At 37.9% G+C, this 13,644-nt stretch overlaps 1 protein-coding gene across 7 annotated transcripts in view; it reads left to right on the top strand.

Moving 5' to 3' along the window:
* Window positions 1–13,644, top strand: part of LOC126184547 (serine/arginine repetitive matrix protein 2-like) — a 294,117-nt gene that overhangs the window by 148,849 nt on the left and 131,624 nt on the right. For all 7 annotated transcript variants that reach the window (XM_049926972.1, XM_049926970.1, XM_049926968.1 and 4 more), the window contains one exon: window positions 12,015–12,139. In XM_049926972.1, the coding sequence (XP_049782929.1) occupies window positions 12,015–12,139 (125 nt within the window). The remainder of the gene's footprint in view (window positions 1–12,014; window positions 12,140–13,644) is intronic.

Genomic DNA, 13,644 nt, shown 5'->3' with positions numbered 1-13,644 from the left:
GTGTTTCTGTCATAACCAGATGAATTTTCTATGTGTGGTTTTTTTTTCCCCTGTGGCAAAAAATGAGTGAAATAAAGGCGAGAATATCGACATTGACAAGTATAAGAAAGACCATCATGTTGGAATATAGTGTTAGAATTGTGCAGAAATAACATTTTGCGATGGCAAGCTTGGGAAGAATTGGTTTTGATTTTTCGTGAGGGAAATAACTCAAGAAAACAAATATAGGTAAGAGAAACTATATTGTTAACAAGTACACTTCTGTTCATATCACATGGTCTGCATGTTCAGTTCTACCTTCATTTTAAAAAAATGTTGGTAAATTTAGCCGGAACATTATCCACTGATGAAGTGGCTCAGCCATCGTGAGTGTCATTTATACCTGTGAGATTTCCTTCCAAGAAGTGTTCGTATTTAAATCCATCACTCATGCCAACATAGTTGTTAAGTACTGCAGTCACTTTCACAAGTTATTCGTCGCAATCTGCACTGACACGTAAAGGGCAATGGGTAGTATTCTCCACTTATTACGCGCTATATCAAAAATAAACCAACACACAGGGTTTGCTAAAGTCAGCCAATAGTTAAATATCTTTCTTTTCATAAGTCAGCTGCTTTTTGCTATAGGATTTCGATAAATTTTCCATCAACCCAAATGCTTCATCACCTGTGATCATGTAAAGAAGTGCCATATCGTGGTTTTCTGTTTAAGGCCTTTGTTTCAGTGTACTGCAGTTCCTTTTCTAAATCCTTGCATGAACGAAAAAATGGCTGACATCAAAATAAGTGTCCAAGGAATAGAAAAGCAACTGAAATCACTCAACAGAGGAAAGTCCACTGGACCTGACAGGATACCAATTCGATTCTACACAGAGTACGCGAAAGAACTTGCCCCCTTCTAACAGCCGTGTACCGCAAGCCCCTAGAGGAACGGAAGGTTCCAAGTGATTGGAAAAGGGGACAGGTAGTTCCAGTTTTCAAGAAGGGTCATTGAGCACATGAACATGTTTTTTGCTCGTGTATCATGTCATTTCTGGAAACCTAGAATCTACTATGTAGGAATCAACATTGGTTCTGGAAACATCAATCTTGTGAGACCCAACTCACTTTATTTGTTCATGAGACCCAGAAAATATTAGATACAGGCTTCCAGGTAGATGCCATTTTCCTTGACTTTCGGAAAGTGTTCGATACAGTTCCGCACTGTTGCCTGATAAACAAAGTAAGAGCCTACGGAATATCAGACGCGAAGAGTTTTTAGCAAACAGAACACAGCATGTTGTTCTCAATGGAGAGACGTCTACATTCTTTACGGCAGTCGTTCGTCCCGCAAACCATATGCGACTGAACAGGAAAGGGAGGTAATGACAGTGGCACGTAATGTGCCCTCCGCCACACACCGTTGGGTGGCTTGCAGAGTATAAATGTAGATGTCCTAAAATTTTTCGATGTGTTTTTCATATAGAATGGAATTTCTGAAAATTCATGAGTCACTATGTTTTCCATCAGCCTGAATGCCCCCACAAATAAAGTGATAGGCAGTCACAAAGAGGAAAAAAATGCTTATAAGACCTTAAATTTTCTGAGTTTTGTATTCTGGCATGATTATCATCTAAAGCTCCAATGCAATGAGGAAATATTGCATACCGTTCAAATCGATGAGATATATCAATCCATTTTTCTTCATTTGGTATTAGCATTGCAATGTCTTTTGATTTCATCCAGATACCTTTGCATGATTGAAGAATTATCCCAGATATAGTTGATTTTCCAAATTTATGTGGATAGTGTATTGTCACCACTGAAAAAACGCTTGTGAGACGCGTGAAGCAGAAACAGTCTGTGAAAGAGTGACTACAGCACTAATGTACTCTACCCCTCGATCATCTGCACTCTCTTGAAATTTGATCATGCTTTAGCATTTGTCACTGCAGATTGCATCTGAACTTAGTCAAATTGGTTGTAGTGTTAACTGTTTTATGTTTTAGTGACTAAAGAGCCACAGAGTGTAGTATTACTGTGGTTGAAAATTTTATTTGGAAAATGTGGTTTCTTTTCATCCAGTATAGAACTGTACCTGTTGATTCCTCCATCTTAGGGGGAGGAATGTGAGAATGAAATAAATGACACACAATGTGAGCCTTATCAAGTGGCAGAAACAAACCCCAAAAAAGATTTGCAAAACTGGCTCCAAGGAATAGAAAATGGGAAAGAATTCACATTGATTATGCTGGACCGTTGTGGAAAGCATCCGTTGTTGAAGAAGACTAACTGGGGAGCAGAGAACAAGCAAGATGCTCTACAGAAAATTCTGATTACTTATCACCCAATGCCAAATCCGATAACTGGAAAATCACCTGCTGAACTTCTACGTGATCATCAGCCCAGGGTCACTTTTTACTGATTGTTCCATCAAAAGAGGGGGCAAAGTCAAAGAAGGTTGATGATCAGGTGTATGCCAAAAATTACTCAGTTTGTCAAGTGTATCATAGTGGATGATACACTTGTGAGCAGTGTGAAACAGCCACATGGAACTGACAAAACGCATCAAAACCAACTCTTAAAATCCAGCATCTGGAAACTGACAAAACACATCAAAACCAACTCTTAAAATTCAGCATCTGGAAACTGACAAAACGCATCAAAACCAACTCTTAAAATGTGACATCTGGAAGAATAGTGGGCAACGCAGAACTGAAGATGAATGGTACTTAATTTGACTGCATCCTGAACCAGCAATAGAACAGGAAGAAAATGGGCATAGGATACTTTACAGAGTGAACCAGAAATGAAATGTACGTATACCCTATTTGGCTGGGAATCCCCTTGTGGGGGAGTCCAGCGGCTTGGTTTAAATCTCTTCATTTGACGCCACTTCAGCAACTTGTGCATCAGTGATGATGAAATGATAATGAGAGAGCGCGCGCGCGCGCACACACACACACACACACACACACACACACACACACACACACCTGAATGGAGAAAATCCCCTACCTGGCTAGGATCCCTTGATCAAGAGTCAGCAGTACGAAACACAAGACTATGAGCTACTGATATAGAAGCAGAAAACACAAAGATTGAGGGGCCACCTACTGAACTTAAGAGATCAACAAGAATGCCTTAAAATGCGGTTCACTACAGTCCATCCTCAAATTAACTTGGAGGAAATGTATTTGAACTTTTATATAGTTTAAGAGAATTTCTATGCATATATGGAACCATCATGACTTTCAGTTTTGTGTCAGTTGTTATTTTGCTATATTCTGTAGATTACAGTTTCATTGTACAGTATTACATCTGTTTTGTTTTAATAATGTGTATATTAATATATCTGGTATTTCAAGGATTATAATTATGTGATCTCTAACCAAATAACATATTAAACCTGTAGTGGGAGCTTTGCTGTGTAGCTTGTCATTTCCACTGAATAAAAACAACAGCCTCAAACATATAAAATTGTGTTATAAAACTGAGAGGCTTTTTAGTGAAACGCTGGAAATATTTATTTGTTTTGAGCACCTACAGTTTCCTACAGAGTGAGGTGACACACTGGTTAAAAGATTGACTTTCATATTTTGGTGTAACGGATTTAACAGCTCCATCTGGCACTCTAGATTTCGGTTATTTTTGGTTTCCCATAACGCTATAGGTGAATGCCAGTATGGTTTCATTAAATCAGTGATTACTAGCGACCTGAAAATGTAACACCCATTTTTGGTGAAATTCTCATCTGTTTTTGGCAAATTGTATTTTTTTTTTAATTGTAAATGATTAGATGCACACTTTTAAAAGATTATCACACTTTGTGTCTGAAGAAGCTTTTATTTAAATTGACTGTTAAAAAAAAAGTTGTGATTTGAGAGCTTTTAGATGGGAATGTTTGCTTTTGCAAAAACTTCCAACAGCTTATGGTTGGCTGTGAGGCATGATGGGAATTAGTATGCACATGTGCCATGTTGTCAGCCATTTGCACATGAAAATATCACGGTGCAACATGCCTTAGTGTATAGCGCTTGTGAAGGTCTACTGTGCAAGAAATAACAGCCCAACTGCAACTCAAAAGAAGTTTGCGAACGAGTTCAAGCTGAAGACATCAGGTCCAAGTGTGCTAACAATCAAGAATTTGATTTGCAAGTTTGAGAGAATGGGCAGTGTTCGTGATGATGGTGTTCATGATGACAAGTGTTCGTGATGACAAGTGTTCGTGATGACAAGTGTTCGTTATGACAAGTGTTCGTTATGACAAGTGTTCGTGATGACAAGTGTTGGCAATGTCAGTTGTCTAAAACTGGTGAAAATGTCTGAAAACATCGAGAAGATGCGCTGTGTTTCAAAACAGACCCAGGAAATCGGCCAGACAAGCTGCACAACAGGTGGAAATCAACCGGGAGACACTGCAACAAATTCTTGTTGGAGGCCTGCATCTCTTCCTGTACAAAATTCAAATCCATCAGTCAGTAAGCCCCAGGGCCATGGAACAGTGGTTGTGTTTCGCCAACGCTATTGTCTACAGAATTGACAAAGAGGACTTTGATGTGAATATGGTTTGGTTTAGCAATGAAGCCCACTTTCATTGGAATGTGTTCATCAGTAAGCAAAATTGGCCCACTTGGGGGACTGAGAATCCACATTTTGCAATCGAGAAGCCTCTTCACCCTCAATGGGTGACTGTGGTGTGCAATGTCCTCTCACGGAATAATTGGTGCAATATTCCTTGATGGCATGGTGACTACTGAACTGTATGCGGAGGTTTTGGAAGATGATTTCATCCCCATTATCGAAAGTGACACTGACTTCGACAAGATGTGATTCATGCAAGATGGAGCTCGACCCCATCGAAGCAGTAGACTGTTTGATGTTCTGGAGGAGCATTTTGGGGACAGCATTCTCACTCTGGGGTACCCATAGGCCACTGGCTTTGATTGGCCATACATACCATTCTACCATCCAGAATTGGCTTGGCACCGGAGTATTGGGTGTATTCATAACATTGTTGCATTTGTCACTTGAGCCGGCCACTGTGGCCGAGCGGTTCTAGGTGCTTCAGTCCAGAACCGCACTGCTGCTACAGTCGCAGATTCGAATCCTACCTCGGGTATGGATGTGTGTGATGTCCTTAGGTTAGTTAGGTTTAAGTAGTTCTAAGTCTAGGGGACTGATGATCTCAGATGTTGAGTCCCATAGTGCTTAGAGCCATTTGAACCATTTGTCACTTGTTATTTTGCAAACCCATTTTTATGCACATCATCTTTCCAAATTGGGCTGCACCAGACGTGCAATACTAGTTACCTAAAACTGGTTACATTTTAATACTTATATACAGACTGTATCACACAAACTGTTCAAAACCCCACAATTAGCATGGCACCATTTCATATCTAGCACACTGATACCTTGTTATATTCATGCAATATTATTATTATTTTATTTATTTATTTATTTATTTATTTTTTTTTCAAACATCTTTCCAAATTAAACATCACCATATGTCGTACAATACAGTTTTGATATTTGTATCATGAAAATAAAGTAATTTCAAGCTATCTCTGATAAAGTAGTTAATCTGGATACAATTCAATATGAAATGGTATTTCTTAGGTAATTTCAGATTTTTTCAGTTTGAGACAATTCGCATCTGTATTTGCATTTATCTAAATGCAAATTTTTCATGTCCCTGGTGATTACTAATTCCTTCCCTATTTTGTTCAATCCATGTTAGCGCTCAATGTTGACACAGGCAGACTTCTTGGGACATGTTAAAGAGTGCTAGAGTAGGTAGCACTGTTGTGTTGTTGTTTGTATGATCTTACGAGATCAGCTCCATGACTTCAACTGAGAATGGAATTTCTGTGATAACTCCTGGGCCTAGAGGACATTTACATTTGGCCCTAATATTGTACTGTCACAGTATTTTATCTTGAGGATGCACCTGACCTGTATTTCTGTATATATCAGTCCTCAACTGTGGACAAAAAGAGAAGATCAGGAGATGCTTCAGAGGTTTGAAATCTGGTAAACAATCAATCCAGTTTCTTGGCCAATGTGCTGGAGCGTTGTAGTAACAAAATCTTTCACAGTGACATCCGTCTTAAAAAAACTTACTCGATCTGCCTATACCAAGACATATCATTGTAAGCTTTGTTCACAACCGCTACTCATCCAGTAATTGGTCAGCACATTATCATAATATCATGAATACAATAACATTTGGTGGAAGTGGTTGGGGGTGGAATTATGCAGCAAAAAAGCTGAAACTATGTTTTACGATTGGATGCTGAAAAGTAGTGCCTCTGAATTTTTTTATGTGAAAATCTTAAGCTTTTTAAATAAAACAAATGTTATTAACATTCTACAGCTTCATTCTGTGTGTCTACGTATTTATATCTCAACATAGTCATCCTGGCGACGAACACATTTCTCCCAGTGAGACCAGTTTGTTGATACTATCACTGTAGAATTTTGACTTTGTTATGTTAATTATTTTTTGGTGCTAAGTCTTTTTTCTGTCAGTGTATACTGACAAAAATTACAGATAAATTTAAAAAAATATATAGTAATGGGTATTGTCAGCTCCTGGCTCCTAGAGAACAGGTTATTTCCCAACTGTGACAAGACCCACAGTGTATACGGTTTCTGGCACACAACTCTGTACAAGCAAAATTTTAGTGTCACTGGATGACCAAATAATCAGTAATGTCAGTCATTTTAATTTTGACAGAAAATAGATGTGAAAATTTTCTTGGCTGTATCACATTCAGTATCTCTCATAGAAACTTAGTACTGTGGTCTATAATGATGAGAATAATCTGCACTGTCACTGACATTGAAATCTAAAAGCTTATTGTAATTCTATTATCTCCAATAATATACTATATAAAGCACTGTGCTTCCACAAAGAATATATTTAACCCAGGGAAGCAAGATTTGGAACATTCAGGGCATTCTGAATTTTCATGATAGCAATATGACAACCAGTGTGTGTGTGTGTGTGTGTGTGTGTGTGTGTGTGTGTGTGTGTATACTCTCATATGGTATTTGTGTTTGATAATATTAACTGCAGAATTCACTCAACAAAGAGTTGACAGTAAAATGATTTTCACTTCATTAACACTTCCTTAATCCTCGTGGAGAAAGTTGTGCACTATCCTGCAGGTTCCATCATCAATAGGATTCCAGCAGAACTTTAATATGTGGCTAATACATCCAGCTATTCGAATTTAAGTTGAAAGGCTTTTTTGAGGCACATTCTTTTTATTCCACACAGGAGTTTATCACAGTAGTTCACAGTTTTATGCTGTGCGTTATTTATTTGTATATACCATCAGAAATATTGTGTTTTGAGGTAATTTTTAAGTTTTTGTCAGCCTTCAGTGAGTTATGTATTGACTCATTTCTTGATTACATGGCTTTTGCTCAAATGGCCATATAGAACTTGAGAAATTAGTGAATGAAACTGGATGATGCACATCAGCAAACTTGTTTCAAGTTGAGTGCATAACTTTCTTATAATGTCTGTATACTCTCAAAAATCTGCAGAAGTTGGTTTTATCATTCCCAAATTTTGCAGCTGATGTCATCCAGAAATTCCGTGATGTGCTGATGGATTATATACTTTTGCTTGCATAGCATTCATTATATTCAGCAAGTGCGAAACCAAATAAATTTTTCTGTTGAATTGTGCAATGTACAGGGCAAACATGCACGTCAGAATTCTTTAGTTTGCTTTCATACTCCCAATTAATGTTTTCTCAAAACCAGGCGAAGAAAAACTACCTCCTGTGCTGTGGCAGTAAGTTCAAAGGGTTGGTTAGAGAGAGAGAGAGAGAGAGAGAGAGAGAGAGAGAGAGAGAGAGAAATGCTGTATGTGATACTTGTTGTTAGTTATTCTTCTACATCCAGTAACTCGTCATTTAAGTACATTACAGCTGTTAACAATAGAATTCAAAATGACAGTGAGCTTACAAAAAATGTATCTGATTCTCACACCAGTCTTCTCCTAGGTGACCTGTGTCCAGCAAATAAAGAAGCATTTTTTAATGAAATCATACCAGTAATGCAAGTTTTCCAACCTAAAGTCACAATTTTTATTCAAACAAAAGTGGATTTCTTTCATACTACTGCTGTCAATTACAAATAATTTTATCAGTTTAAGTGATAATGTTTTGACAAACTTATAGGTCAGTAGCTATTGCCTTCATTTCATCACAGACATATTTATCAAATCTGCCACACGATTTTCTGCAAAATATTGATCTAAAGTGAATTTACTACTGCTGTTTAGTATTTTATTGCACACTGAACATTTTGCGTAACCATTCATGTCCCTGCATGTTGCATTAAAAGTTGTCGATGAATCTTTAGTCATTGCTACTTGTTTTGCCTGCTATCTCTAATTGGATTTAAAATCTTTGATGCAACAGCTAACATGTATAACAGCTGCGGAATATTATTAGTCTCTGGAATGTATGATGACAAACACATTTAGTCTGGTCGTATTGGAGGTGGTGTGCCATTGTCTTCCCCTGACCTTTGAATTGATTCACTCAATCAGTTATTGGGGATCTGCAGATCATCACAAACTCTAAACTGCAGTGCAGCTTGTGTGTGTGTGTGTGTGTGTGTGTGGAGGGGGGGGGGGCGTCATATCATTGCCAGAACTGAAAGAAGTTAGAAGTAACAGAAAGAAAAATCATTGGGACAAGTAGTGATAGAACCCTAGACCTGTAGATTTGTAGTCTGACATTCATCCACTGAGCCACTCATTTAAATGCACTACAGTAATTAACATTAATATTTCACCACAAGTGGAAGATGACACCTGACCTTCCTGTTTCTTTATGGTGCCAAAAATACACCAATGAAGCACATCATTAAGACCACCTGCTTAATAGCTTGTCTGTCTGTGTTTGGAATAAAACACATCACTGACTTTGCGTATCAGGGAGCCGAGGGTTTCTTGGTAGGTTTGTGGATGTATGTGGCATTAGATGTCGATGCACAGGTCATGTAACACGTAAGTAATTGGCTGCTGATCTGCGTACAGGGTGTTGGCGCTCGATAGCGACCTAGATGGGTTCCACAGGATTTACGTCAGGCAAGTTTTGTCATTGGGACATCAATGTGAGTCCACTATAGTACTCCTTAAACCTTTCCAGCATGGTTCTGGCTCCAAGACACAGACAATTATACTGCTGAAAGATAACCTCGCCATCGAGGAAGACATCAAGCGTGAAGGGATGCAGGTGGTTCGCAGCAGTCAGCGTATGTTTGATTACTACCGCAGGTCTTATGCAGGCACAGGAGACTGTCTCCCATAACATATTACTGCTCCCAGCAACCTACGTCCATGGCACCCTGCACATTTTGAGCCGCCCTTCACCTCGATAATGGCATTTGTGGAGATGACCATTGACATAGTGTAGCAGAAATGTGATTCAGTGGGATTCTCCCAAAGAGCCAGCACGTTTCCATTGATCAACAGTCAAATCCCAATGGTCCTGTGCCCACTGCAGTTGTAATTGAAGATGTGATTGGGTCAACATGTGAACATGTGGGGATGTTCTGCTGTGGAGCTGTGTGTTCAACCATGTACAGTGAACGGTATACTCTGAAACACTTCTGCATGCAACAGCAGTGTGCTCTGTATTCAGAGATGCCACATCTCACCATCTATCCTACTTTACAGAGCAGACAAGCCTCCAAAACCTGCATCCTGTGAAGAGTCGTGGACGTCCAACCATTTAGTGCCCAGTGACAGTTTCACAGTCCTTCTACCTCTTTCCGTAAATGCTCACAACAGTAGCATGTGAACATTCAAACAGCTTTGCTGTTTTCAAGATACTTCTTCACAGGCTCTGTGTGATGATAATCTGGCCTTTGCCAAAGTCACTTACCTCAATGGATTTTCCTATTTGTAGCCCATATCTGCTTGTGTCTGCTCCACTTGCATACTTTTATTACTGCATCATGTGCCAAAATACCACCAGGTAGGATCCAACATCGAGGCCAACAGTGGTCATAATGTTTTGGCTCATCAGTGTATGATGTATGTGCTCACTGCTCACCACAAATACAATATTTATTTACAGCTTGTACAAAATAGATACGTGTTTCAGAGTTTTACTGACCTTCAAAGTAGTCATCAGCATTGTGTATAACCCATTGCCAGCAATGTAGAAGTTGTAGGATAGTCTTAGCAGTGCCAGTTGTGTTGACAGTTCGAGTGGCACGGTCTATTGCCCGACGAATTTGTAGCAGTTCTGAAGCGAATGCCGTGAAGTGTTTACTTCAGTTTAAAAATCGAGTTGAACTTACGAGGGCTTACGTCAGGGGAGCACCGTAGGTGGTATAGCACTTAGCAGCCCGATCAGTTAAACAAATCAGTAACAGCTTGCACTGTATGTGCTTGAGCATTGTCCTGCAAAATGGTGGTCAGGTCCTGCAGGAAGTGTATCACTTCTGTCTCTATGCTGTTTATTTTTGGGGCACAACATACGACCAGCTTAGAGACAGAAGTGATACACTTTCTGCAGGACCTGACCATCATTTTGCAGGACAGTGCTCAAGCACATACAGTACAAGCTGTTACTGATTTGTTTGACCGATGGAGCTGGTGCTATACCACCTACTGCACTCCCCTGACCTAAGCACTTGTGAGTTCAACTCGATTTCTAAATTGAAGGAAACACTTCATAGCATTCGCTTCAGAGGTGCTACAGATTTGTTGGGCAATAGACCACGCCGCTCGAACTGTCAACACAATTGGCACTTCTAAGAGTATCCTATGACTCCCACATTGCTGGCAGTGGGTTACACACAATGCTGGTGACTACTTTGAAAGTCAGTAAAACTTTGAAACACATATATATTTTGTATGAGCTTTAAATAAATAGTTGCCACTATTAAAACTCCATCCCTCATAGATCATATCAAAAACCAGTGTGGCTCCCTCTTTTAATATATATAAGTAAGTTTTGCTGCAAAGAACTTTCAAGGACACTGCAAAAGAAAGACAGCAATAAATGTAAAGATAAAACCAAATGCTGGTTGTGTGGAATTATTGCTATTGAAGTAAACAAACAAAAATGTGTCGTTTCACTGGCAGCATTGGTAATTTTGGAATAAGTTTTATACATATTCATAAGAATTAATGTGTTTCTGCTTCAGTTGCAAATAATTTGTGTTTAGTAAAACTGGCGGGCATGAATAAGTGTCGTGAATTCTCATTGTGTACATTGTATTGCATTGTTTCTTAAATTGTATTTCATTTGACTTTAAAAATGACTTGTTTGAATTTAAAACAGTTTTATATCTAAACTAATCTTCTGGTTACCTCATTAGAATGAAGACCCTATGATTGAAGTAAATTTCACATCTGTTGAAATCTTGCTGCAAGATAACATCAACAACGTCGTAGTTTTGAGCTGCCGGATCTTTGTTAATCAGTTTCTCTTACATACACTCTCTGCTTTCATCCATGTATGATCCCTTTAACACAATTTTTATTCCCGCATTGTAAGTGTGTGATTAAATTGAAATGTTTAGACGATTTATTAATCATTGTCATAGTCTAACAACAGCTAGATTCATCAGCCAATATAACTATGCTACAACTAAAATAGAAAATGAAAATTTTGGAATTGTTTGCTGTTGATATCCCTTGCATAAAGACTTTTTCAGCAGTCTAGACAAAATTTTCTCAATCGGTTGCTCAGTCGCAGTCTTAATACTTGTTAAATCTATTCAGTGTATTGTGCAGTACTGAATGTAGATACAAATTGGAAAATCTGCTATGGCATCATTAAATTCAAAAATTGAGTGTGAATAATTGATACTGTAGGGACTTTGGCCTACAAATACAATATCTAAAGGTCATGTATGGATTTAATTTGTGCTTGATAGATGGTTGCCTTTGAACATAGAGAAAAAGTCAAAGATCTTGAGTATTTTTAACTTTTAATTGTGAAGGACTGGAAAATGACATGACACTGAATTTATGTATTTTGTTTCAGATATGTCATAACAGATCTGGGGAAATCAATCCAAAGAAAATAAGTGCACTTGTTGATGCATATGTTACAAAGTACAGATACCTGAAAAAGAAGCAACTTGGTTCCCAGAGAAAACAGTCAAAACCGTAAGTTAAGACTTGAATTTGACTTTTATACTGGTTTTTTACCAAATATCATGAAGTAGTATATTTTTGATCAAGTAATGAATGTGCATGTCCTTGTAAATTAATATTTGTGATTGTTAATGGAATGGAATCAAGTGTGCTTTTAATCGAAGCTTTAATTTGGCCGTGGAGGACAACTTTAACTGTTTATAGTACTGCATGCAAATTTTCTTACATAATGCAGTAGGATCATTCCATGTCAAATTGCCTTATTTTGGAACATTTTCCTGCTCGACCATCATGGATTTTAATGAAATTTTACGTGAACATTCACACATTCCGGATTGCAAATTGGTAAAGTTTAACATTCATCAAAGTAATACTGACTAAGATAGTCACTTGTTTGACTCGTGCATGACTTTGCGCAGTGAGAGCATGAGTTTCTGGTGACCTAGAGCTGTTAAATATTTAGGTTAATATTTTGTTGAAAGAAATTAAATTTTGCTGTCTTGTACAACTTTATGCTATATCTTAAGAATAGTAATGAAAAGAATTTTATGAAACATATTCAGTCAGATAATTTTGAACAAAATCACCCAAAAAAAAAAAAAAAATGGCACCCAAAAACATTTCGATGTTTGGTTTCATTCCTCTCGGGGACTAAAGGTATGATGAATGTGAAACGTGTCGTGTAGTAACCTAAGCACACAAGGTTCTCAAGTATAAAGTTTAATTTATATGTTTGAATAGATTTTGCAAAAAACAGTGTTCTGTAAAGCCTTTCAAACTGGGTTCATTAGAAAGATCATGGTTGTAACCACCAAAAATGGTATATTTGATTGCCCAACGCAAACTAACAATGCCAGATAATTTGAATCAAAGTTGTGAGCAGAAACGGCGGCATGAAAAAATGTAAACTATGGAGCATGCTGGACATGATACTTAATGCACAATAGGCCGGTAGCATAAGGATGTGGAATACAAAATTTCATTCACCCACTGTTTTCCAGGAATCGACAGATTTGTTAAAAACAGAACAATTTCAGGAAACGCTGAAAATAAGGTACATTCGACACTTCTTTTACAAATACCATTTTCTAGTAAAGCTTCAAACCCAGTAAACCAGTCTCATTTGAAACAACGTATATTAAACGCTCCCAGAACAGTGGGTTAATTTCCAACACGAGCTATCAATACTACACACACTGAAGCAAACTAGCTAGGAAAGTCACATTGTGAATAAAGTTTTAAATTTGGCTTCTTACATCTTGTTGATTAAAGGCATGATAAACATGAAACTTTCGTCACAACAACATAGTAATATAAGATTTTCCAATTTAAAACTTTATTCACAGTGTGACTTTTCCTGGCTAGTTTGCTTCAATGTGTGTAATATTGACAGCCCATGTTGGAAATTAAACACACAGTTCTCGGAGCGCTAAAAACACGTTTCAAATGAGACTGGTTTACTAGGTTTAAAGCCTTAATAGAAAATGGTATTTGTAAAAGAAGTGTCGAATATACCC

This window comes from Schistocerca cancellata, chromosome 4 (assembly GCF_023864275.1).
Source record: "Schistocerca cancellata isolate TAMUIC-IGC-003103 chromosome 4, iqSchCanc2.1, whole genome shotgun sequence".
Classification (NCBI taxonomy): domain Eukaryota; kingdom Metazoa; phylum Arthropoda; class Insecta; order Orthoptera; family Acrididae; genus Schistocerca; species Schistocerca cancellata.
Note: the sequence above shows the minus strand (reverse complement) of the source record. Positions and strands in the feature narration are given on the sequence as shown.